The following is a 27,573-nucleotide window of genomic DNA, read 5'->3' on the forward strand; positions in this document are numbered from 1 at the left end:
GAGGAGAAGACTTCTATAAGAATATCCAGCCTGGCCGGTGTGGCTCAATGGTTGAGCATCTACCCATGCACCAAGAGATCACAGGTTTCGATTCCCAGTCAGGGCACATGGTCCAGTTGCAGGCTGATTCCCCAGTAGGGAATGGATTGATGTTGATATTTCTCCCTCATTGATATTTCTATCTCACCCTCTCCCTTCCTCTTTCTAAAAATTAATAAAAACATATTTAAAAAAGCATCCATAGATCTCAAAAAAGATCTATGAGGATCAGGAAGATTGCAAATACCACTTCATATGTGGAAATCATTGGCTACTATCACCAACGATTGTATGTCTGAGAGGTTAGAAGTTAGAAAATGAAGGAAGTAATTAATAGTCGATATTTAAATCAGGCATTGACCTTAAATAATAAAGAGTCCCCAAATTCTCTTTTAAAATATGTGAAAAGGGCCCTGGCCAGTGTGGCTCAGTTTGGTCCCATGAACCAAAAGGTCACAGGTTTGATTCCTGGTCAGGGCACATGCTTGGGTTGCTGGCTTGATCCTCAGTAGGGGGCATGCAGGAGGCAGCCAATTGATATTTCTCTCTTTCTCTCCTTCCTATGTCTCTCAAATCAATAAAAACACATATATGTTGTACTGAGAAAACCTACCAATTTATAGACCTAAAATGTATGTTCCTAAGGAATCTTGAGGGCTGTATCTGAGAACCCATAGAAAGGGGTATTGAATATCTGCCACAATTAGCCTAACCCTTGGCAGTTCTTTAAAATCACAGCTCAGCCGAAACCGGTTTGGCTCAGTGGATAGAGCGTCGGCCTGCGGACTCAAGGGTCCCAGGTTCGATTCCGGTCAAGGGCATGTACCGTGGTTGCAGGCACATCCCCAGTAGGGGGTGTGCAAGAGGCAGCTGATCGATGTTTCTCTCTCATTGATGTTTCTAACTCTCTATCCCTCTCTCTTCCTCTCTATAAAAAATCAATAAAATATATTTAAAAATAAAATAAAAATAAAATCACAGCTCATTTGAGTGAGATAGGTAATGTATTTTTGGAATCTGATGACAACTAGAACATTTACTAGAATTTCTGACAGAATAGACTCCGAGTTTTTTGCAACCTGGGTAGCAAGTGTTCACTTAATGAATTGAGGACAGGCATGTACATTTTTAAATAATCTAGGAAGCATTATGCTTTCTGTTGTATTTATCCTGAAGAGAGAAAGGGAATATTAATATTTTTATATTCATTTATGTACATTTTTAAATGTTTAGCTTTTCATCTGAAAATGAGCATATAATTCTTAAGATTTTCTTAAGCTTTTATTCATTGATAAATACTTGAGTGTCTATCACAAATCAGTCATGGTTTTAGACACTAAAGGAAACAAAAAATTGAATCAGCCAAAGTTTCTGACCTCAGAATGTTTGAAAGACCACTAGCTAGATAAGATATGTATGTAAACCAAATACAAAATAAAAAGCAAAGACGACTATTTCAAGAGAAGTAAAGGCTGCCTCTGAGGAACTTAAAGGAGGAAAAGGTTGCCTCCAGCTGGGCGGGATCACAAAAGACTTTAAGAAAAAGATGGCTTTTGAATTAACCTTGAAGGGTAGTAATAATAAAATCTATTACTTTTTGATAATTTATTATGTGCCAGGCCTATTATGTATGTTATTTTCTACCCTGGCAACTACTCCAAGTTATCATTACCCCTCTTTTAGAAATGAGAGAACTTAAGACTAAGAGAGTTAAAATAACTCGTATACTGTTAGTAATTGGTAGAATTGGGATTGCCGTTCAAGTCTTCTTACTTAGATGGTAGAAAGCACATGCCAAGGAGAAGGAGTAAGGTGAGATAGGCAGTTATGGGCCTGTATGGAGAGTAATAGCAAACTAGTTTGTTGAGGGAGGAATATGAGTGAAGGGGAAGAAGCAGCAAACAAAACTGGAAAGGTATGTTTTTGTCAGAGGTAGATACCTTTGAATGACAGGCTCTAGGTCTAGGGGGAAGACTTTTCTGTAGTCAGATGTGGGATGGGAAAAGGTGTTTTGAAGGTGATCAGAACCTTGCTTGAGGAAAATCATTCTGGCAGCAAGGCGGAAGATGGATTGCAGTGAAAAGACTCAAAGTAGGAAGACTAGTGAGAAGACATTTGTCATTCAAGGTAGAGATATTTTTTAAAATCTGTTCTAGGATAATGCCAGTGGAATTAGGCAATGCGGGGGCCGGGGGGGGGGGGGAGGCAGGTGCAAAAGGTTTTATATAGGTAGAATCAAACACCTAATCTGGCACCTTCATTTTACCTGTAAGTAAACCCAGGCTTAGAGAGAATGTGGTCTGCTTGATTTAGAAGGAATCTGCTTAGTCTTGCTATCTTACTGTAATCTGTAATCTGTTCAAAGCTTCTTGATTTGTCATCCAGTCCACTATATGAACCAGGTGGTAAATCATCTCCTATTTAAAAATTTTATTGCTCAAAATATTATACAATTGTACATTCATGAAGAATTTATTGACCATGTGCCATGTACCAGGCACTGTGCTAAAGACTGAGGATCCAGAGTTTTAACAAGATTAAATATATATATATATATTTTAGTGACTTTGGAGAGAGGAAGGGAGAGAAAGGAAAACATTGATGTTAGAGAGAAACATCGATCAGTTGTCTCCCATATGCGCCCGGACCAGGAATCAAACCCCCATCCTGGATAAGTGCCCTGACCAGGAATTAAACTGGCAACCTTTTGGTTCATGGGATGATGCTTAACCAACTGTGCCATACCTGCCAGGGCTTAGCAAGATATTTTATTCCCTCTAAATCCTTAAGTCTACTAGAAGAGACTGAAACAAAAAAACCCAACCATAATAATTATCATATGAACAAAGAAATAGACAAAAGAGGAGACCAAACCCTAAGTCAGCTGGAGTTAGGGTAGGGAAGGTTAAAGAAGCTTCTAAAAATGGTCAGTCCTGAAGAAGGCATAATTTATGTCTTCCTCAATATACCATGCTATATCATGTGTCTATGCTCTTGTCTGCCAGGAGAGTTCCTATTTAATCTTTTTTAACAGCTTAGATGTCATTCTTTCAGTAGAGTCTTCCCTGACTTCAGCCCATTTCCTCCTTGGCAGGATGGTAATTTTTTTTTATAATTACAAAAAATAAATAAAATGTTCACATGTAGTTGGTCACCCTCTATGTCATATTCATTTTTATTTTTATCTCCAGTGTCCTAGTATATAGCCTGGCACATAGTAGGTACTCAATAAAAGTTGTAACAATATACTAGGTATTGAGAGGCTGGCAATGGGTGCTATATGAAAAGCCTTAAATGCGTTGTGAAGGAATTTGAATTGTATTCTAAAGGCAACTATGTAAGTGCTGTAATGAGATGTGTATTTTAGAAAGATTATCCTGGCAGCAGTAGGAAAGATGGACTGGATGGGGCAAACCTAAATACAAGGAAATGATTGTCCAGGTGAGGCATGATGAAGGTCTGCAACAATACTCTGGCAGTTTAGTGGACAGAAAGGAACAAATGATTGAAATGTTTAGGACTTGATGATTTGATTGGATATGAAGAATGAGAAAAAGAAAGAAGTCTAGAATAAACTTGTGTTTCTGGCTGGGGTGGGTGGGTAAATGGTACTACCATTAGTCCAGATGGGGTATACAAAAGAAGAGAATTTTCTTTTAAGGTAAACAACATTTTAAAATAAATGAGCTATGGCAAAGGAAACCCATATTGTAGCCGTGAAGGAGAGGTGTTCTCTAGTGTGTGCTCACCATACCAAAATCAATTTTTTTATAAGTTTTCATTTGCATAGTTTAAAATATTTTAATCTGTTTTGTTCTAAAAGACAAATGTTATGTAATAAAGGGGTACTATTAATGTTAATCATCCTATATAATAAAAGCATAATATGGAAATTGACCTAATGGTGGAATGACTGGTCGGTGGGGGGCAGGAGGGTGGGGCTGGCGAGTCGGCGGCACCAGGTCAGCCAAGGTGCATGCCAGCGGGCAGAGGGAGGGGATGATGATGGGGGGTGGCGGTTGCCAGCGGTGGCGGAGGGGCGATTGGGGGGGGCGGGGCCCGCTGCTCGCTGGCCAGTGCCATCCCCTGATAGGCCCACCCAGGTCACCTCCCATAGAGGGAGGTCAGACTATGGCTTAGGCTCCCAAACTGGAGAGGGCGCAGGCCGGGCTAACGGAACCCCTGAGTGCATGAATTTTCATGTGCTGGGCCTCTAGTGCTTAATAATGATCTTACCTTGATATGTTAACTGAGGTCAAAGGATTCTCTGAGCTATGCCTCAGAATAGTTCTCAGTTGAGTCAAACCAGACAGCCTATCTAATAAAAGACTGATTGACCATCACTCCAACACACAAGATGGCCACCCCCATATGGTCAAAGATGACTGTCCCCATGTGGACACAAGATGGCCACCACAAGATGGCTAGCAGGGGAGGGCAGTTGTGGACGATCAGGCCAGCAGGGGAGAGCAGTTGGGAGGGACCAGGCCTGCAAGGGGAGGGCAGTTGGGGCAACCAGGCCTGCAGGGGAGGGCAGTTAGGGGTGACTGGGCTGGCAGAGGAGGGCAGTTGGGGGCGACCAGGCCTGCAGGGGAAGACAGTTGGGAGGGACCCAGGCCTGCAGGAGAGGGCAGTTGTGGGGGGATCAGGCCTACAGGGGAGGGCAGTTGCGGGGGACTAGGCCTGCAGAGGAGAGCAGTTGGGGGCGACCAGACCAGCAGGGGAGGGCAGTTAGGGGTGACCAGGCCTGCAGGGGAGGGCAGTTGGGGGTGACTAGGCCAGCAGGGGAGGACAGTTAGGGGTGACCAGGCCTGCAGGAGAGGGCAGTTGGGAGCAACCAGGCTGGCAGAGGAGGGCAGTTAGGGGCAATTGGGCCGGCAGGGAAGCAGTTAGGCGTTGATCAGGCTGGCAGGGGAGTGGTTAGGGGGTGATGAGGCTGGCAGGCAGAAGCAGTTAGGGGCAATCAGGCAGGCAGGCAGGTGAGCGGTTGGGAGCCAGCAGTCCTGGATTGTGAGAGGGATGTCTGACTGCTTGTTTAGGCCCAATTGCACTGGGATCAGGCCTAAATGGGCAGTCGGATATCCTTCAAGGGGTCCCAGATTGGAGAGGGTGCAGGCTGGGCTGAGGGACATACACCACCACCACCACCACCACCACCACCACCCCCGTGCACGAATTTTGTGCACCAGGCCTCTAGTCCATAATAATAATAAAAGCATAATATGCTAATTATACCAGACGACCTTCTTCTGGATGAAACCGGGGCTGCGAGGGAAGCCCGGGTCCCCGGTGCCAGAAGGAAGCCGGTGCCGGCAGCCGGGGGAAGGAAGGCCTACTCTTTTTTTTTTTTTTTTTTAATATATTTTATTGATTTTTTTACAGAGAGGAAGAGAGAGGGATAGAGAGTTAGAAACATCGATGAGAGAGAAACATCAATCAGCTGCCTCCTGCACACCTCCTATTGGGAATGTGCCTGCAACCAAGGTACATGCCCTTGACCGGAATCGAACCTGGGACCTTTCAGTCCGCAGGCTGATGCTCTATCCACCGAGCCAAACCAGCCAGGGCGGAAGGCCTACTCTTGCATGAATTTCATGCATTGGGCCTCTAGTTGGGAGATAAAATCTAAAATTGGCAGTCTTTAACTCAAGAGGAGGTATCAGTCCCAGGGTAGACTTAAGTGGTTAAGAATCTTACAATGTAGTATCTTTAATTAAGAACAATTTTCTTTTGGTTCTTACTAGTTTGAGTAGGAGTGAAAACTTGCTATATAAAAATTAAGACCAAAAATACTTGTCATGAATTGGTGATTCCCATTTAGGTCTTGAAAGGTCAGGGCAGAAAAGCTGAGGTTAATTTTAGAGAAATATATTTGATTGGATTCTATTGCATGTGGAGATTCTAGCATAAGACTCCAAAAGGCACAGAAAACCACAGTGGAAATTTTATTGTGAGTAGGATGGGACCAGGAGACCAATGCTTTGTGACTTAAACCAGATCATCTTCCTCAAATGACTATAAGACCTATAAACTATATATTGCTTATCACTTATTCATTTCACCTGGAGCAAATAAGAATTGACTCTGTATCATTGAGCTGGAACTACCTACCTTTGATACATGATTTGAATTGGGTACTGGTACAAGAGAGTTCAGCTATCCCACTTTGGGCCAGTTGGCATGATCTTTATCCAACCCCAATCAATATACAGTAGTCAAAGTATCATGATCATTGTTACCCTGATGTGAGGAAACTTTTATCTTCCAGGAGAGTAGGGCCCAGGATACTAGTTATCCTTTGAACACCTTGAATTGCTTTGAAGGAAAATGTAAACAAGAACTATTTATCAGAGAACACAGTTGCTTTCAGGATCTGCTGCTTTGGATCTATTGTGCATGTGGCCTTTTTATCAGACTCATTTTCTTCTTTCTGAGTATTATCACCTCAATCTACTTGGAGTTGGTTTTCAGCTAAATAGATTTCAGAGCCTGATTTTATGTCTTATCTAGTTCCTAAAAGTTTAAACCAAGAAAACCTACAGCAAATATATGTTCCTTGTCAGTGACTTTTTCTTGACTGCTTTAGCTCTTAGTTCCGTGGAGACAGGTATAAGATTTAGAGGTCATCTGGGGATTTGTGAAGATTGACATCATTTAGGAGTTACTGATCATTTCAGTACAAGGACTAAATGGAGGCACTCTTGCAGAGTTGGTGAAAATGCCCACTTGGTTCTGAATCTGTGGTTGCCCAAAACTACTAAACTTTTTTTCTTTTATGAAAATGGAAAAGAAATGTTTTCTAGATCAGTGGTCGCCAACCTTTTGTATCTCACAGACCACCAGTGGTCCGTGGACCACGGGTTGGCGACTGCTGTTCTAGATGGCTGGTGAATAATTTTCCTCTGGATGGCTGTTTAGTAGTTAATTACCATTTATATTAGACAGCTGTGAAAATTATGAGGCATGAAAGAAGAGTCCACCATACCTCCCCTGGTGGTTAGGCTGGAAACCAGGTGATGATAGGAGTCATGTTGTCTTAGGTAAGGACAGTAGCAACTTCCTGACGAGTCTGTCACTGAATCTGAATGGTTGCTTTGAGTTGCTTGCTTGATCTTATAGCCCACAATGTCTACTGTACTATATCAGTGATCCTTAATCTAGCATTCTCTCTGGATATGACATCAGAGTTTATCTAGATTCTTCATAAATATAAATTCCCCTCTCTTAATTTACTCTTTCTCTGAGTCAGCTGCATTTTAGTCTTTGCCTCTCAGACCAGAAATTCCTTTCTTGTCTCTGACTTGTTAGTGTATAATGTGATCCCTAGTGCCCAGGCTGCAGTTGCAGAGATTGTATGTTTTTAGAGGTACTGAGGCTCTGCCAAGCTGACTTTGCTATAATGCATTTTGCCATGAAAAATAATCTCTTTTCCCAATGCATAGGCCTTACTTTTCTTTATTCCTTGTAGGCTGCTTTGTTCTTCAGCTCTGTTTCTTATAAGCTTCTTAAAGTTCAGTGATAGAGCTTGGGAAAAGGGATATTCACATGAAACTTGGATTTAGATTCAGTTGGGAAAGTTGATTTTTATTTTATTGAATTTATTGGGATGACATTGGTGCACAAGGGAAAGTTGATTTTAATATTTATCTTTACTGTGAGGCATGAATGGGTCCAAGGAACCTCTTGTTCTATAATATCATTTATCCAACCTTTTCCCCTTTATTTGACATTTGCTTACTGTGTTAATATATATCAGGGTACTTTTTATTAAACATAGGGCCTTATTGGATACTTGCCAAGACACAAAAGTTTTAATTTAGCTTGAGGGATAACAGATTACAGAGTAGCACCTGCTTTTACCCAGAGTTAAAATCCTAGGAGTGTCTAGTTCCCAGCCTATGCATATTCAGTATTATTCAGTTAACCTTAATGCACAAGTTGGTAAATTTCTTATTCTTTCATTCAACAAGTATTTATTGATTGACTTACTATATGCCAGGCATGATTGGTGCTGAGAAGGAAATTTTGACAAAAATCTCTGCCTTCGTGGAGCTTTCATCCTACTAAGGGGAGGCCAAATTAAAAAACTTAAATAAGTAGCCCCAGCCAAGTGGGTCAGTTGATTGAAGTGTCATCCATACAACAAAAAGTTGCAGGCTCGATTCCCCGTCAGGTCACATATCTGGGTTGCGTGTTCAGTTCCCAGTCGGGTGTATATGGGATGCAACTGATTGATGTTTCTCACTCACATCCCCTTCCTCTCTCTCTAAAATCAATAAAAACATATCCTCAGGTGAGGATTAAAAAGAAAAAAGTTACTGAAGGGAAAAACAATAATAATTCCTTTTTTCTCTATCCCCCCCCAACCACTGGTAACCTCTATTGTACCTTGTGTTTCTATGAATTTGCCTATTCTTTTTTTTTTTAATATATTTTATTGATTTTTTTACAGAGAGGAATAGAGAGTTAGAAACATCAATGAGAGAGAAACATGGATCAACTGCCTCCTGCACACACCCCCACTGGGGATGCACCAGCAACCAAGGTACATGCCCTTAACCAGAATCGAACCCGGGACCTTTCAGTCCGCAGGCCGGCACTCTATCCACTGAGCCATACCGGTTAGGGCTATGAATTTGCCTATTCTAAGTACCACATATAAGTAGTATCATACAATATTTGCCCTTTGTGTCTGGTTTATTTTACTTAGTATGATTTTTCAAGATTTATCCATTTTGTATCAGAATTTCATTTCTTTTTTTTTAAAAAAATATATTTTTATTGATTTCAGAGAGGAAGGGAGAGAGAGAGATAGAAACATCAATGATGAGAGAGAATCATCAATCAACTGCCTCCTGCGTGCCCCTCCACTGGGGATCAAGTCCACAACTTGATTGAACTGTGCCCTGATTGAACTGTGACCTCCTGGTTCATAGGTCAGTGCTCAACCACTGAGCCACACTGGCCAGGCTCATTTCTTTTTAAGGCTGAATAATATTCATTCTATGCAAATACCATATTTTGTTTATTCATTAACCTACTCATGAATTGTGGAAACTAGTGGCTAGTGTGAATAATGCTGCTGTGAACATTTATCTGTTTGTGTCCCTTTCAGTTCTTTTGGGTATATACCTGGAAGTGGAATTGCTGAATTATATGGTAATTCTGTGTTTAGCTTTTTGAAGAACTCCAAACTGCTACAGCGGTTGTACCATTTTACATTCACACCAACAATGCATAAGGGTTTCAATTTTTATTATTACTAATGCTTGTTATTGTCCATGTTTTTTTGTTTTTGTTTCGTTTTATAATAGCCATCCTAGTGAGCAAGAAGCGATACCTCTTTTTGATAATGCATTTTAAGGACCTTGTTTTCCCCCCAGTTTTATTGAGATTTGATTGACATCTAACATTGTATTAGTTTAAGGTGTACAACATAATGACTTGATATATATATATATATATATATATATATATATATATATATATGTATATATATATATATATATGTATATACATATATATGTGTGTGTGTGTGTGTATATGTGTGTGTGTGTGTGTGTATATATATATATAAAATGATTACCACAATACGTTTAGTTACCATCTATCACCTCTCATAGTTAGAGACCCAGGAGAGAAGAGGTCTGAGACCTGATCCCTGAAGCATACCAACATTTAAAGAATGGGGAGATGAGAGGCAGTCAGTAAAGCAACAAAACCAGGAAGAGAATGGTATTCTGGAAGCCAACTGAGGAATGTGTTCAAGAATGAGGGAGAGGAGAAACCAAGATGGTGGCATAGGTAAACACCTGAACTTGCTGCCTCGCACAACACTTCAAAACTACAACTAAGCCCTGACCGGTTTGGCTCAGTGGATGGAGCATCGGCCTGCGGACTCAGGGGTCCCAGGTTCGATTCTGGTCAGGGGCATGTACCTTGGTTGCAGGCACATCCATAGTGGGGGGTGTGTAGGAGGCAGCTGATCGATGTTTCTCTCTCATTGATGTTTCTAAGTCTCTATCCCTCTCTCTTCCTCTCTGTAAAAAATCAATAAAATATATTTAAAAAAAACAAACTACAACTAAAAGACAAAACAGACATCATCCAGAACCACAGGAAGGCTGGCTAAGTGGAAATTCTACAACTAGAAGGGAAGAGAAAAGCACACTGAGACTCAGAGGAGCTGCGGAAGTAAAGTGCAGCGGTATGGAGGCGCGCACGGAGAGGGCTGGTAACTGAGTACGGGGCTGGCTTTTTCAATCCGCAGGGAGACACAAGCTCCTGACTGCTCTGAACTCCAGTTCCGGGCAAAACTCTGGGGTCCCAGACTCATACGGGGAGAAACTGGACTGTCTTGCAGCAGGCGGAACTCAAGGGCGGCTTTCTCTCTGAGGTGCTTGCACCGATTACCAAGGGACACAGACCCAGGGGCCTCTTAGGGCAGGGCTGACGGGAAGCCATTGCTGTTTGCTCCGCCCTGAGACTCTGCCCCATCCAAGCTGTGCGCAGAGGCTTTTGCATATGAATGGCCTGGTCCTTTGAAATCTAAACTTATCTAGCAAACTGCAGCTGAGTCAGAGAGACCCAGAACATCCAAAAGAAGGCCCAAGGCCCACAGCAGCTTGCATTGCTTCACAGCTGGGCCTCGTCTGGGCACCTCCAAAACCCAAACAAAGAGGAGGAATCTGCAGATCTCTCCGTAGCTCCTGCTGGGTGGCCTCAGGCAGAGGCTAAATTAGCACCTCCTTGGAGATCCAAGAGTCAGTGTACCCAGGAGTCAGAGTAGGACCATCCAGATTACAACTCCTCAAATCCATAAGGGACACACTCAGGGGGCAGACTCAGTGAGCACCAAAGCCCCACTGAAGCAAGTCTTGCCTCATAAGGGTGTCTCCAGCACAGAAATCCTCCCATCATTGACACAGCTGATCCTCACAGCCAGTTGGCCTGGAGGTCAATTCCTCCCAGTGATACCAACAACAGTCAAGGCTTAACTACAACAAGACTGTGCACACAGCCCACAAAGGGGTGCACCAAGAGTGTCCACCTCAAGTAACTGGGGAGGCTGAGCCACTGGGCCCTATTGGACGCCTAACACACAAAGCCACTCTATCAACACAGGGAAGCAGCCAAAATGCGGAGACAAAGAAACAGGTCACAAATGAAAGAAATGGAGAAAAGCAAACTACTGGATATAGAGTTCAAAACCACAGTTATAATGTTTTTCAAGAATTTTCTAGAAAAGGCCGATAAATTTAGTGAGACCTTCGAGGATATGAAAAAGGACCAACTAGAAATTAAGCAAACACTTACTGAAATAAAGAATAATATACAGAGATCCAACAGCAGACTAGAGGATCACAAGAATCAAGTCAAAGATTTGAAATACAAAGAAGCAAAAACCCAACCGTAAAAACAAAAAGAAAAAAGAATCCAAAAATATGAGGATAGTGTAAGGAGCCTATGGCACACCTTCAAGTGTACCAACATCTGAATTATGGGGATGCCAAAAGAAGAGAGAGAGCAAGATACTGAAAACCTATTTGAAGAAATAATGACAGAAAACTTCTCCCACCGGGTGATAGAAATAGACTTACAAGTCCGGGAAGCGCAGAGAACCCCAAACAAAAGGAATCCAAAGAGGACCACACCAAGACACATAATTAAAATGCCAAGAGCAAAAGACAAAGAGAGAATATTAAAAGCAGCAAGAGAAAAACAATTACCTACAAGGGAACACCCATATGATTGTCAGCTGATTTCTCAACAGAAACTATGCAGGCCAGACGGGAGTGGCAAGAAATATTCAAAGTGATGAATAGCAAGAACCTACAACCAAGATTACTCTACCCAGCAAAGCTATCATTCAGAATTGAAGGTCAGATAAAGAGCTTCACAGATAAGAAAAAGCTAAAGGAGTTTATCACCACCAAACCAGTATTATATGAAATGCGGAAAGGTATTCTTTAAGAAGAGGAAGAAGCCGAAACCGGTTTGGCTCAGTGGATAGAGCATCGGCCTGTTGACTCAAAGGTCCCAGGTTCGATTCCGGTCAAGGGCATGTACCTTGGTTGCGGGCACATCCCCAGTAGGGGGTGTGCAAGAGGCAGCTGATCGATGTTTCTCTCTCATCGATGTTTCTAGCTCTCTATCCCTCTCTCTTCCTCTCTGTAAAAAATCAATAAAATATATTTAAAAAAAAACAAGAGGAAGAAGAAGAAAAAGGTAAAGATAAAAATTATGAACAACAAATACATATCTATCAACAAGTGAATCTAAAAATCAAGTGAATAAAAAATCTGATGGACAGAATAAACTGGTGAATAAATAGAATCAGGGGCATAGAAAGTGAGTGGACTGACAATTCTCAGGGGGAAAGGGATGTGGGGGGTACGGGAAGAGATTGGACAAATATCGTACACCTATGGATGAGGACAGTGCGGGGGTAAGGGCAGAGTGTCGGGTGGGAACCGGGTGGAGGGAAGCTATGGGGGGAAAAAAGAGGAACAATTGTAATGATCTGAACAATAAAGATTTATTTTTAAAAAAAAAAGAATGAGGGAAACCCTAACCTGTTTGGCTCAGTGGATAGAGCGTCAGCCTGTGGACTGAAGGATCCCAGGTTCGATTCCAGTCAAGGGCATGTACCTTGGTTGCAGGCACATACCCAGTAGGGAGTGTGCAGGAAGCAACTGATCGATGTTTCTCTCTCATCGATGTTTCTAACTCTCTATCCCTCTCCCTTCCTCCCTGTAAAAAAATCAATAAAATATATTTTTAAAAAAAAGAATGAGGAAGAGAAGAATTTTGTCAGGTTCTACAGATCAATTAAGAACTGAGAAACTTATCATTTGATTTAGCTTGGAAATGAATAATGACCTTTACAAGAATAGTTTGGGTGGAGCGATGGGAGTTGAAAGCCTATTATAGTGAATTCAAGAAAAAAAATAGGAGAGGAATTTGAGGCAGGTAGTATAGATAGTTTTTAAATGGATTTTATTAAAGGGAATCTGAGAAATGGGGCAATAGCTGGAGGTGAATGTGGGCTCTGGAGAGTTTTTGTTTTATGGCATACATTACAGAAAGTTTGTTTGGTTGTTTTTGTTAATCCTCACCTGAGGATATTTTTTCCATTGATTTTTAGGGAGAGAGACAGAGAGAGAAACATCGATGTGAGAGAGACACATAGATTAGTTGCCTTCTACATGCACCCTGAACAGGGCTGGGGGTCACCCTGCAACGGCAGTATGTGCCCTTGACTGGATTTGAACCCAGGACCCTTCAGTCTGCGGGCCGATGCTCCAACCACTGAGTCAAACCTGCTAGGGCCACAAGTATGTTTGTTAATGAGAATAATAAAGTCGAGAGAGAGAGAGAGAGAGAGAGAGAGAGAGAGAGAGAGAGAGAGAGAGAGAGAGAGAAAGAGAAAGAACATTTATGGATGCGATGAAAAAGGAGAGAATGGCTGAAATGGCTTGCAGTTTTGGAAAAGCAGAGCTGTGAAGTACTGGCAGCATTGTCCTCTACCTTTGTACTCATTTAAAACAGAGGAGAATCAAAAAACATGAAGCGATATCAATTGTGACTACTGTTGCTTTGGCCTCTGTAGAATTATGTTTAAAGATTTTGATGGCAGCTTTTGGTTTTATTTGTACCAAAGCACCTGAATGGTAACAGCTGGACCCTACTTTTCTTTGAGTTCTAAAGCTCCTGGAGGTAAAGAAAGAGGAGTTTACCCTCCCATCTTTAGTCTTTCTTTTCTACCATGAACATTTTGACCTTGGCTGTGATATAATTATAGCTGATACTTGATATTAAGCTATGTTTTATCAAAGTACATGCCACACTGCCCTGGCCAATTTTGGTCAGTGGTTAGAATGTTGGCCCCCAGACTGAAGGGTCACGGGTTCGATTCCTGGTCAAGGGCACGTACCTCAGTTACAAACTCCCCAGCCCTGGTAGGGGCACGTGCAGGAGGCCACCAGTCAATGTATCTCTCTCCTGCTCCTCCCTCCCTCCCACTCTCTCTAGAAATCAATGGGAAAATTTTATGCTGGGTGAGGATTAAAAAAAGGTACATGCCATACCTGTCCCACACAGAAAGCCATGGTATGTGGACAGGACCAAAGGCTGCTTAAATTCTTTGTTTTCTCCACAGCATTACTTACCACCTAACACAGAGTGGCCAGTAAAGAAGTTTAACTGTTCATGCTTCCACTTGCTACAGAGAAATTTGAATTTTCTTACTGATTCCTCCATTTCTACTTTAGAGCCTTAGATCTTTAGAGCACACATCTTGGCAGGTGAAAAAGAGTGGAAAATAATTTCATACTTTTTTTTTTTTTAATTTCATACTTTTGATGGTAATTACTAGAAGAAAGGCTCCTCTGGTAATGAAGTCTGACCCATAGTCGCACTCAACCTGTGAAACATATTTGCCGAACATGCTAAACACAAGACATCCAAGATAGGAAAAAATGAAACAACAGATCAGTTGGGCATTGCTGGAGAGCACTTTATGCCAATCCCCAATTGTTACTTAAATTGTGATTGCATGGTCAGTATAATCTTACTCTAGATGTTGTGTCTGTCTTTGCAGAAGGAATAAAAGTCCAAAGTATTCACATAGATTTGTTTTGTGTTAAGAGATCCTAAGGAGGCTTCTAAATAATTTTCAGAATTGCTCTATCAGTTACCTTTTCACCCTAAGTAAGTTTGGAATGCATCCAGCAAAACAGCTTTTTCATGTTCATACCTTTCAGAATGAATCATCTTCCTTCCCTTTAGTGAGAGAAGGGCTCTGTTGACTGTTTTTAGCAGAATTTTTACAAATGTTCTGTTTTCTCTTAAATCTTCCAGTGTTTCACTTGAGTTGAACCTAAGGGGTGCCCAATGTTCCTGAAGGAGACCTCTGAATCTCCTACTTCATAGTCGTTTATATTAAAGGAACAGGCAGTCTTATTCTGGGAAGATCTCAGGCATCCTCGTGTTTTTTTTTCTTCTTTTTTTTAAAGAAATGGTAGGCAATAGACTACGTAAGAATACTGTGCTAAGGCCCGGGAAAAGGTGAAGGTTTGTTCTTGTTTGTTGAACATAATCCTCTTTACATGAGTATGAAATGAAGAGTACTGTCATCAGCATGTTGAGGTGAAATCTGGGACATCCTTTGATCTTCTTGAAATTCAAAATTTGTCCCAACTAGACTGAACTTTTTATTTTTATATTTCACAGTATCCAGACATGAGTCAAGAATCTGATTCTCCATTTGTTTTCATCTGCACAAATCCCCAGGAAATGATTGTGAAGTTTCCTATTAAAGGAAATCCAAAAATCTGTAAGTCACAAGCTTTGATGGTCTAATTTTCTTTTTTTTATCTTGCACCTCACTTGTTAAACTTTTTAAAAATTTTCTTTTTACCCTGTTCTATAGCATCTCAAGTGTTGGAGGATTAATAAAATTATATTTATTAATAACTTTAATGTTAGGTTAACTATAGATTACCTTTTCTAAAGTGTATCCTGATTGGTCCACAATTATTGGCATGCTAATGAATCATTCTAAACTTCACTTTAGGACCCCAATACATTTAAGTCCTGTTTGTCAGCCAAAAGAGTGTGCTTTGTTCTGCTATACTGCTCAGTGGCAACATTGTCATTTATCCATTGTTCCTCAGTATTCAATCCAAGAATAAGACAACTTTTTAAGTGTCTATTCTTAATTGTCTATTTTGGAGGCATTACTTACCCACTATTCCCTCTCACCCTCTCCCCAATTTCCTTGATCACTGGTTTCTAGAGCTTTGCCCTAAGCCTCTTGCTTTTCATCTCTTTTTGAAACATCTTGATGATTTCTTTTTCTGTAACTTTTGCTTTTATGTATTTGTGATTATAGTACCCTCTTTATATTCACTTCTTAGGAAGTTCTTGTTGACTACTCTTTGAACTCTCAACTTTTCTTCATCTTCCATCTTCTCTTTCTCTGTCTGGTCCTACAGTAGCCTCTTCTGTTTCAAAGCAATCTAAGGAAACATAGTGGTATCCTCTCTGTCTAACTTGCTTTATTTTTTAAAAATATATTTTATTGATTTTAGAGTGGAAGGGAGAGGGAGAGAGAGATAGAAACATCAATGATGAGAGAGAATCATTGATTGGCTGCCTCTTGCATACCCCCTACTGGGGATCAAGCCTGCAACCCAGGCATGTGCCCTTGTCTGGAATCGAACCTGGGATCTTTCAGTCCGCAGACTGATGCTCTATCCATTGAGCCAAACCAGCTAGGGCTGTCTAACTTTCTTTAAAAAACAACATCAACTATTCTCTCATTTGCTCATATCAGTTACTATTTTGTGCCTCTCTGACGTTGCTTTCCCATTGTGTGAACTGGATGATTCTGGGGCATGCATTGTCTTCAGCTGTGCACAACTCTATCTTACCTGTTACCTTGGAGGCCAACTAGCCACTTTATAAATCTTTTCTGTGGAGAAGGACTTCTCAAACTATCCTATATAATAAAAGGGTAATATACAAATTGTCCCCTCGACCAGGAGTTCAACCGTCAGCTGGACCCCACCTGTGCACGAATTCGTGCACCAGGCCTCTAGTTATATAAATAAAAATCACGTATAGAGCTGTTAAGACAGAATCCTAGACCTTCTCCCAAGTGGTACTGATGGCTTTGGTCAACTGAGTACACTTTGAGTAATACTGCTTTCAATCACAAAATGAAATGCTTTGAATACAAACTTAAATTAATGTATATTCACTACAAAATTCAGGCAACCCTCATGATTTAAATGACACATAAGTTTCTAAGTTTCCTACAAATCAGAAAATCTGACATAAGTTGCCCTTAACTTATACAAATTATTTACTTCAGACTTTACCCCAATGGGTAACCAAGTGGCCCTGGAAATTCTTTTCCCTTCTTCTACACTATATAGGATTTAAATCTTTCTTTTCCTCCCCTTTGTGGTTGTGGCATTCTACCCTCTTCTTCTCTGTTCCATTCTCACCTTACTCTAGGCACTGATAGTAAGAGGAAATGTGGTATGTCTCCTCTGTCAAACCCACTGCTACCTTGATCTTTACCTTAGTTACCTTTTCTTAGCTTCCTCCTCTATCTTGGTTTTTATCTACTGTTTAAGCTCCCATGAGAAAATGTTCTCTGTACACAGAGTTTAGATACTTCTCTAAAATGTTTTACTTCAGTACTATCTCTACCCAGACAGAGACCCACCTTCAGCACATATATGGCCTTCATTTTTTTCCGTAAGGTTTAATAAGGTTGGGGAGTGATGATCGTAGGGAGCAAGCTTTAATAACCTCTTGTCTTTCCCCATAGTTTGTATTAGTTAAAAGCTTTTAAAAGCCAAAATGGAATGTGTATTTGTTTCAGGTACAACAGAGCTACATAAAAATTATGAGCCTACAGCTTCTTTCATGGTAGACCAGTCAAGGTGAAAAAACATTGGTCAGAAACAATAGGTAGCGAAAATTAGTGTGTGTTTTTTAAAAGGAAAGAGTAGGCTCACCAATCCCTGTGTGTCTCAGAAAAATAAATTCAATTGAGAGGAAACCAGAGTGAAGATTTAGTCTGGTGTAAAGTTTCTGTTCTCTGTAACTCCCCATTCCTTTATCCTTCATTCAATTTTACCATCTCTAAAAACTTTACACTCTGCCAGAACTTCCTTGCCTTAGGCCGTAGGGGCCACCTTCAGTAGTTTACAGCTGGGAGAGTCTTTAATCCCACTGCCACAGGGAAAAATATATGGTTGGCTTTTAATTTGGAATGCTTTATAGTTTATTCTAGATATACTGTTACTTGAAGTGGTTAAGTTCCATAATATTAATAATATAGTTACTATTCTACTTCAATTACTGCCATAACTATAGTTTAAATTAAAAAAAATTTTTTTTGTGGGATGGCTTAGGAACCTAACCACCTTTTATAGATTAGTTCTATGAGAAATATATTCCAAGTTCTAAACTTCTGACTTGCAAATAAACTTTTAGAATACAACCCATTTACATGTTGTGTCATGTGTATCTATACTAATAAAAGGGTAATATGCTAATTAGACCAGGTCAACTGGCCATCTTCTGGATGTTTGACTTCCTTCTGGACAAAGCCATGGTGCTGGGGGCCGAGGCAGAGGCAGTTAGAGGCGATCAGGTTGGCCTGGGAGGGTAGTTGGGGGCGAGATCAGGCCGGCAGGGGGTTAGGGGCAATCAGACCGACAGGGGAGGGTAGTTGGGGGCAACCAGGCCGGCAGAGGAGGGCAGTTGGGGGCAAGATCAGGCCAGCAGTGGAGGGCAGTTGGGGGTGAGATCAGGCCGGCAGGGGAGGGCCGTTGGGGGTGAGATCAGACCGACACGGGAGGGCAGTTGGGGGCGAGATCAGGCTGGCAGGGGAGGGCAATTAGGGGATATCAGGCAGGCAGAGGCAGTTAGGGGTGATCAGGCCTGCAGGGGAGGGCAGTTGGGGGCGAGATCAGGCCAGTAGGGGAGGGCAGTTAGGGGCGATCAGGCAGGCAGAGGCAGTTAGGAGTGATCAGGCCAGTAGGGGAGAGCAGTTGGGGCGAGATCAGGCCGGCAGGGGGTTAGGGGCAATCAGACCGACAGGGGAGGGTAGTTGGGGGCAACCAGGCCGGCAGGGGAGGGCAGTTGGGGGCAAGATCAGGCCAGCAGTGGAGGGCAGTTGGGGGTGAGATCAGGCCAGCAGGGGAGGGCCGTTGGGGGTGAGATCAGACCGACACGGGAGGGCAGTTGGGGGCAAGATCAGGCTGGCAGAGGAGGGCAATTAGGGGATATCAGGCAGGCAGAGGCAGTTAGGGGTGATCAGGCCTGCAGGGGAGGGCAGTTGGGGGCGAGATCAGGCCAGTAGGGGAGGGCAGTTAGGGGCAATCAGGCAGGCAGAGGCAGTTAGGAGTGATCAGGCCAGTAGGGGAGAGCAGTTGGGGCGAGATCAGGCTGGCAGGGGAGGACAGTTGGGGGCGAGATCAGGCTAGCAGGGGAGGGCTGTTGGGGGCGAGAACAGGCCTGCAGGGGAGGGCAGTTAGGCGTGATCAGGCAGGCAGAGGCAGTTAGGGGCGATCAGTCAGGCAGGGGAGAGCAGTTAGGGGCGAGATCAGGCCAGCAGGGGTGGGAAGTTAGGGGTGATTAGGCAGGCAGGCAGAGTGGTTAGGGGCAATCAGGCAGGCAGGCAGAGGCAGTTAGGGGTGAACAGGCAGACAGGCAGGCAGGCAGGTGAGTGGTTAGGAGCCAGCAGTTCCAGATTGTGAGAGGGATGTCCGACTGCCAGTTTAGGCCTGGATCCCACTGCCGGCACTTGGACATCCCCCAAGGGGTCCCCGATTGGAGAGGGTGTAAGCTGGGCTGAGGGAACCTCTTCCCCCCACCCCCCGTGCATGAATTTGTGCACCGGGCCACTAGTATATGTACATATGCCTTCAATGAAAGGTATACATTTTGATTTATGTTTTTGGACATGTAAACTTGAACTTTCTTGACATGGAGATAATTGTGTTTCTTGAAATTGAAATAATTTAGAAAAGAGCAGTGTGCAATATGTTATCATTTGGCTGTGCTCAAATTAGGAAATGCAAAAATGTTTAGTATAGTAGAATATATAGGTTGAATGTTCAAAGAGATAAAGGAATCTTTTTACTTTAAATAAACTACATGCTCTATAAATTCATGCAAATACTGCCTTATATTTTATGCAAAGCATGTGAAAATCCCTATGAGAGTTATATCAATGGATGGCAAATACTTTTTCCCTTTCAACTTCTAGCCCATCTGTTGCACATGCATTTGATTTTCTCTTAGGCACCATGATTGAGGATGTGGTTTAGTATTAAAATGCTGCAGGTACTAAATGTAAAAGTATTGGGGAAATACAGAAACTAAGCATTATCACTCTGCTTTTAAGAGAGTGTATACTGTGTGTTACATTAGTTAACTGTCCAGATCCCAAATTCAGGCTGAACTGGAACTCAAAGTTCAGAGTCCATGTAATCCAAGGGCAGCCATGATGACTGCTTCTTCATGCAAGAAGCCCCAGTCCCTTGCCCTCATTGCCCACAGCTGACCCAAGAATTGTTACTATTGGCAGTCACTGTGGTAGATGCTAGGGAATGCAAAGAAGTCCTTATTTGTAAGGAGCACACAGATTGCTGGCACATGTACAGTTTTGTGTGTGTGTGTGTGTGTGTGTGTGTGTGTGTGTGTGTGTGTGTTTTAAGAGAGCCTAGGGGATGAAAAGAACTTCTGAATCCCTGGAAATGCCTTGAAAATCCTTACTCCTCCTTTCTCCTATTAGTTTTCTATTTTATGACATCATAATTTGAAGTCAGAGATTAGTCTGCCTACCACTGAGTGCTTTGCTCTGATGGGTTGATCTTACCTGAGCTGGTCTTACTTGAAGGTTGTCATAACCAGATTGCAGTTTTCTAAAAATTATACTTGGAAAGTTCTTATACAGTAAAGCTTTGAGAGTGTGAAGAAGGTAATGTCTCTTTTAATATGAGGAATCTGAAATGAATATAATGAAAACACTTGCCTAGAGTTATATGGTAAATTAAAAGTAAAACTGAGACCATAACTAAGAAATACAGCTCCCAAGCCTCAACTACTTTTTCAGAGAACTTTGAGTTTATGAAGCATTTTAATATATATGATTTCAATTAGTTATTTGATTAAATGACTTAGTGTATGTAAAATACTTAGCACAGCGCTTGGTATATAGAAAGCACTTAATGTTAGCTATAATCCTTTCAGCAACTTTGTAAGTTGGTAGGAATTTTTTCTCCTTTCATTTTTAGTTGAGTAAACAGGTTTATAGGAATTGTATTTCTGCTTCTAGGTTTCCAGCTCTTTTCTAGGTTTTATTTTATTTTTTTCATATTGCCTCAGAAACAAATTATTCCAATTTACATTTCATTTTTAGAACATAATATCATAGGGCTGGAAAGAGCCTTCAGTACTATATAGTCTAGTTTCTTAGCATTAAAAAGATTGAGGACAAGAGTGACTGGGTGACTTCCTTCAGGTTACACAGCTAGGCAGTCTCAGGACTAAAACTGGGACCTGGTTCTTCCAGCTTATTCAATAAAGAGAACTAGAAGTCTGGAGTCCTAGATGGAATTCTAAATTCTGGCCTGGCTTGTTCTAAAAAGCTGAATAATACACCATACTTCTTTGTACCTCTGGGTACCACTGCTTTACCATGGGTACTCTTAATATTATCTATATTTGGTTACTCAGTAGTCCCTATAATGTAAAGGTTTTGAAATTTGTAGTGTCTGCCTTCTTTGTTTAATTCATTTGATGAAAACATTTATTGAGCGCCTATTATTTGGTAGTGTTAGAGATACAAAGGCAAACTTGCCTTGTTTTTTAATCCTCACTTTAATTTTTAGAGTGAAAGGGAGTGGGGGGGAGAAAAAGAGGGAGAGAAAGAGAAACATTGATATGAGAGAGACACATTGATTGGTTGCCTCCCACATTCCCACATGCACCCCAACTCAGGGTGGGGATCAAACCTGCAACCCAGATATGTGCCCTTGATTGGGGTTCGAATCTGAGACCCGCTGGTGCACAGGCCGATACTCTAACCACTGAGCCATGCCAGCCAGGGCCAAACTTGCCTTGTAATAGGGTTCTTTACCTGATTGCTGGCACTTGTTCAGATTTCCAACCAGGCAGCCTAGGGGATGAAAGAACTTTTAAATCCTTGGGAATATTCTGTGCTCTAAAGCCCAAATTAAAATCAACAGCATTGTAAAAATCAAATCAAATCAACAGCATTGTGAATATTGTGGATGGCATTTAGGTTATCATTTAGTGATGGTTTCTGAGAAAGCCCAGAAAAGAAGTAATGTTATTACAGAAGCAGGTATAGCCCTTGAGAGATGGGAGAGGGGAGAAGAAATTTAGAAAACTAGGAAACTTGTTAAGTTGTGGTTATTTTTCTCACAATCTCTTTTTGCAGTAGTCATGACATGTGTTCTTTTTCTTTTAAATAAGGTTTTTAAAAAAAAATTATTTGAAAGAGAGAGAGAAACATCAATTTGTTGTTCTACTTGTTTCCCCATTCATTGGGTAATTCTTGTATGTGCCCTGACTGGGGAGCAAACCCGAAACCTTGGTGTATCAGGATGATGCTTTAACCAACTGAGCTGCACAACATGTATTCTTAATTGGGCAAAAGAGGATATTGAAATCCAGAGAAACAGTGACTTGCCCCAGGTCATACAGCTTGTTAATATCAGACAAGAACCTGAGTCTCCTGACTCCTAGTCTAGTGCTCTTTTACACCTGATTGCTGCAAGAAATGAAAATGACAGCATATTGGGGGCAAAGGTTGTAGGTATGGGCCTGTAATACATGTGGATCCTTGTTTTAGTTTTTTTTTGTTTTGTTTTGGTTTTGGTTTTGTGTTTTTTTTTTAGTGCCGAGGATGATGTTCAACTTAATTGTTTCTGTTTCCAGCATTAGCATTGCTATGGACTTAAATGAGACTTTTTTTGAAGAAAGCAACCTGCACACTCTGTACTCAGGCCAGACAGACAGGAAGGAACTCAAGATTCTTTCTCTTCATGAGATGGATGGCTCCTCAGGCCGCTACCACTGAACCAAACTCTGTCCTGGTAGATCTGAGGAGTCAGAGGTCAGAGACCACAGGTTCTTCACTCCTAAAGAAGGTCACCTGGGACAGGAAGGTTGCTTGTTTTCTAACTTTAACACTTAGAAGAGTCATACAGCCTATGACCTTTGCCCTTCTTAGCTGGTGATAGGGGCCCTTTGTCAGTACAGCATTCATGTGGATTCTACTCCACTGTTTCAGGTCACTCCCCCTATTAAGTCAGAGGCAGGAAAGGGGTGAGTTGAACTGCTTTTCTCATTGTGAGGGAGGTTCATGCATTATGCTCAGCGAGTTAACAGGTCAGAGGAATGGGTTTCCCACTGTGTGAAATGCCTTTCTCTATTATATTTTATATTCATTAAAAACTTGCCTTATTATTAGACACCCTGGAAAAGGTGATGTTTCTTTTCTACAAACTACAAAATTAGAAATATTAACTTAGATTCTTTAGGCGAATACTCACTGTGTTTGTGTGCATGCTTTTGTATCTCTATGTGGTGTTCCCACTGCTTCCTCATTCTTACAGATTGCAACTCTGAAGTTTGAAAGTGTCAGAGTCCTGAAGCAAGATAATTGAATGTGACAGGAACACAGTAACCAGAAGACCTGGGAGGCCATGAAAGATTTGCATTGCAAATATAAAAAATAAATAATGAGGCTTCTTTTTCTCCCTTACAGGGAAACTGGATTCCAAGATTCATCAAGGCGCAAAGAAGGGGTTAATGAAGCAGAATAAAGCTGTCTGACCCAGGAGAAAAGGAACTATACAGCATAATGGAGTTTTGTGTACTAAAATTGTTATCCGTTGGTCCTTTGGAACTGAAGCAGTAAAAATCTCAAGGCTTGGAATCAAGCTTGACACTCTCAGAATTTAAACTCTTACCAAACTTGTATATTTTTCTTAAGGAGTGGGATTCTTTATGTAGTGGGTCAAAAATCTTTGAATACATTATTTATAAAAACCTATTTTAAAAATTTTAGGTCTTTGACATTTTTTATCAGAATGGTATTTGAGGACAAAGGAACAAGTTGGAAATTACTCCAACTTGTACCTTGGGAAAATTCTTAACCTAGGTTAACGATTTTGGAGGGACCACTTGAATTTTGAGGTTCCCCCCCACCTCCTCCAAATGATAGCCTGATAGATAATTTGGATGTCTGAGAAATCCTGTGTTTGATACAAACCTGTGATAGGACAAAAAGCTTCGTTGGCAGATTTAAAAAAAAAATTTTTTTTTAAGAGATAATCTGAAGAGGTGCTACCACTTTGTTCTCTGGTTTGAGACATTAGGCATAAGAAGATCAGACTGGGAGGAGATGGAGCCACCTGCTAAAGCAGCATGAAACTGCCCTATTTATTTTGTTGGTATTGCAAAAGCATCACTTGGATGGGGCAATTAGAAACAAACTGAAAAATAAAATCCCTTCAGTAATTGCATCCAAATACCCCCAGATGCTGAAACAAACCCTTTAAACTATCCACACCCCAGGAAGCTATGAGTTTTGGAAAAATAGGTGGTTGGTTTGAAATGAGATTTTTACTAGTCAGTCTGGCCCCACTTAGTGAAGCCTTTCTTCTGAGGCTGTTCAGAAGAGCTATCAGAATCTCAGTTGCTGGTATCAGGAAATTCATGGTCTTAAATGTGTATGTTCTGCTTTTTATGAAGCAGCACCACCACACTGGGGAAGTTGGATCCCCTCCAGCAGTTGTGTGCATGACTTAAAAAGAGAGCGCAGGGGAGAGAAAAAAAATGCCCTGTGTTATGAAAAAGATTAATTTCCCCTTTCTTTAATCCTTCATATTCAGCATTTATTTGCATGGAAATACCTCCACTCATTATGCATTGATGTTCACTCAACTGTGAACCCTGCTTGTTGCATAGCTTTAGACACTGGTTTTGAGGGGGCCTGGTCACTCTGGATTTTCAGGGGAAACCCACCTGATTCTTGTTCTGGTGATGCAAACATGCAGTATTTTCTTTCCTTTTCTGTTCAACCTCTATAGAGAAAATGGAAAGGATAGCTAATGGCATGTCTTTAGGGGGAAAAGTCTCCTTCTGGTGTCCTACAGACCCTGGTACTGTTAGTGAATCCACATTAGGTTCACTATGCAGTTACTTTTCCAAGCAGTAGCACCTTGAATTCTGAGCTGGAATTATCTAGTTTTCTTTCATTTTTAAAAATATATTTTTATTGATTTCAGAGAGGAAGGGAGAGGGAGAGAGACATGGAAACATTAATGATGAAAGAGAATCATTGATTGGTTGCCTCCTGCATGTCCCCTACTGGGGATTGAGCCTGCAACCTGGGCATGTGCCCTGACCAGGAATTAAACTGTGACCTCCTGGATCATAGGTGGATGTTCAACCACTGAGTCACACTGGCTAGGCTGTCTGGTTTTCTTAATACCAAAATAAAACCAAAAGGCAGGAGGTAAAGAGCCTAGGGCTGGAAGAAGAAAAGTTTATCTGCCTTTTTATTTAAATGACAGCCTGAGCACAGAAGAGTCTGGATTGATTTTTCCACCTGGATAGATTGTATGCATGCCTAAAGAAAAACATCAGGAACTGTAAGAGTTCAGGTTATGAAACCATTTTGTGTACCATGATAAAGTTTATAAGGACCTTCCAAGTTTATAAGAACCACCTCACATCCAAAATATGCAGCTGGAGCCACATGAGAAAATGGCAGAGTAACTTGGAAACTTCTTTTCATGGTTAGACTGTGAAAGTCTGTCTTTAGTTGATGTGGTGGTGGTATAAGGTCCCTTATTTGCAGACACCAGAGAGGAAGTGTGGGAGAGACTTGAGGGTAGATGGCCCTCCATTGCTCAGTGATGAGTAGCATAATTTAAAGCTTAGTGGAAATAATTAGCCTGAATATAAACACACAGGAATAGCCAACCTCTTAGTTTTTTACACCACTTTGCTCTGACCCTACAGCTCTAGGACAGCTTGGCCTGAGGGAAGTTCCAAGGTTCAGAGCTGGTTTTCTTCTGCGCCCGCTTTTGGATGGTTGGGTTCAGCGGCTCACATTTACATAGTACCTAAAGGATTCAGTGTTTTTATTTTTGTTTTCCAGACAGTACCCAATCTTAATTATATAAGCTCAGAGTGGGCTATATATAAAACTGGTTTTCTCTGTCAGGATTTTGGAGGCTTTAGCTTTGCAGTCAGATGTTTGAAATGGAGTGAGGTGTTTTTTGTTTTTTTAACTTTTTGCTTGCTATAGCTATTCTGGAGAAAGAGAACTATGTGTCCCCTCTTCCTTTTTAAGCAGGAAGTTTACAGAAACCCATTTTTTCCTAGGGAGGAGGTATGAAAAATTTAGACTTTGAAGATTACTTTTACAAATAATTACAAAGTTATGAGTTATAACCCCAAATCTTTTTCCATTTTAAGTACTGTCTCTACTAAAGTGTATTTATGTGGATTTCATTTACTTTGGTAAATTTTTTTAATGCTTTTGCTAGAGCTCTTAGCCAAGATTGAGACAGTATGGGAATTGTTCTTCTGCCCAGCTAGAAAAGGCCAGTAAAAAAGCAAGCATCTATTAAACTAGAGAAATCAGCTAACTTCAGTTCATTAGGCCTGTGGGGAGGAAAGAAAGTCCTGTGATGAAGGATTTGTTCTCCCTGAGATTCAGATAGCAAGTGCACATCTTCTGTTCTCAGCTTCCATGAATGTGTTTGGAGGGAGGTGATCCATATCACAGGTTCCATCCGCAACAAGGGTCCAGTATTCGGAAGGCTTTTCTACTTCTCTCATGCAGAGAAGAAAGAACATAGCCACAGTGCCATCATCTGACACAAAGACACTTGTGAAAAATTTCTGTCCATTTATGTGTGTGCACGTAATGTGGACACACATAAATGGACATGAGGTGAAACTTGGTAAATTGATCAGATTTCAGATTTTAATTGACAATGGAGAGTCTAGAAATAAAACCTAGTAAATTTTGTACCTTAGCTTGGAGTCAGTTAAATAGGGCCAGGGAAGGGGAGCCAGGAGTCAGACTAAGTATCCATAGAGAGGTGTGTCATAGGAGGGGAGTGAGATGTTGGGACAAGGGACAAAAAAAAAAAAAAAAATCAGTACAGAAGACTTGAGAAGAGTCTAGAGCTGTATTGTCTAATATGGTAGCCACTAGCCACATGTGGTTACTTAAATGAAATTAAGAGTTCATTTCTTCAGTCACATTAACCATATTTCAAGTGCTCAAATAGCCACACGTGGCTAGTGACTTTTGAATTAGCTAGTGCAAATATAGACTATTTCTAACATTGCAAAAAGCTCCATTGGACAGTGCTTGTTTGGAGCAGGGGTCAACATACTTTTTCAGTAAAGTGCCAGGTAGCAAATATTTCAGGCCATACAACCTGTTACTATTCTACTCTGCCATTGTAATGCAAATGTATCCAAGATAATAAGTGAATGAGCATGGCTATGAGCTAATGAAACTTTATGAACACTGAAATTTGAATTTCATACCATTTTCACATCACAAAATTTTTATTTTTATTTTTCAGCCATTTAAAAATGTAAAAACATTATTTTTTAAAAAATATATTTTTATTGATTTCAGAGAGGAAGGAGAGGAAGGGAGGGAGGGAGAAACATCAATGATGAGAGAGAATCGTTGACCTGCTGTCTATTGCATGCCCCCCACTGGGGATTGGGTCCACAACCCGAGCATGTGCCCTTGACCAGAATCAGTCTGCAAACTGACTATCCACCGAGCCACACCAGCCAGGGCTGTAAAAACATTCTTCGCTCATGAACCTGATTTGACCTCTGGGCCGTAATTTGCCAACCCTTAGTCTAGAGCAGTGGTCGGCAAACCGCGGCCCCCGAGCCACATGCGGCTCTTTGGCCCCTTGAGTGTGG

General features: G+C 41.4%; 1 protein-coding gene across 1 annotated transcript in view; it reads left to right on the forward strand.

Annotated features, from left to right (window-relative positions):
- TRIP4 (thyroid hormone receptor interactor 4) overlaps positions 1 to 23,678 on the forward strand; it is a 78,919-nt gene extending 55,241 nt beyond the window's left edge. Inside the window, exons 12-13 of the mRNA XM_079767787.1 lie at positions 15,274 to 15,376; positions 23,366 to 23,678. Coding sequence (XP_079623913.1) covers positions 15,274 to 15,376; positions 23,366 to 23,433 — 171 coding nt within the window. The 3' untranslated portion in view covers positions 23,434 to 23,678. The remainder of the gene's footprint in view (positions 1 to 15,273; positions 15,377 to 23,365) is intronic.
- Positions 23,679 to 27,573: the final 3,895 nt, after the last annotated feature.

Source organism: Cnephaeus nilssonii (genome assembly GCF_951640355.1).
Source record: "Cnephaeus nilssonii genome assembly, chromosome: 4".
NCBI lineage: Eukaryota > Metazoa > Chordata > Mammalia > Chiroptera > Vespertilionidae > Cnephaeus > Cnephaeus nilssonii.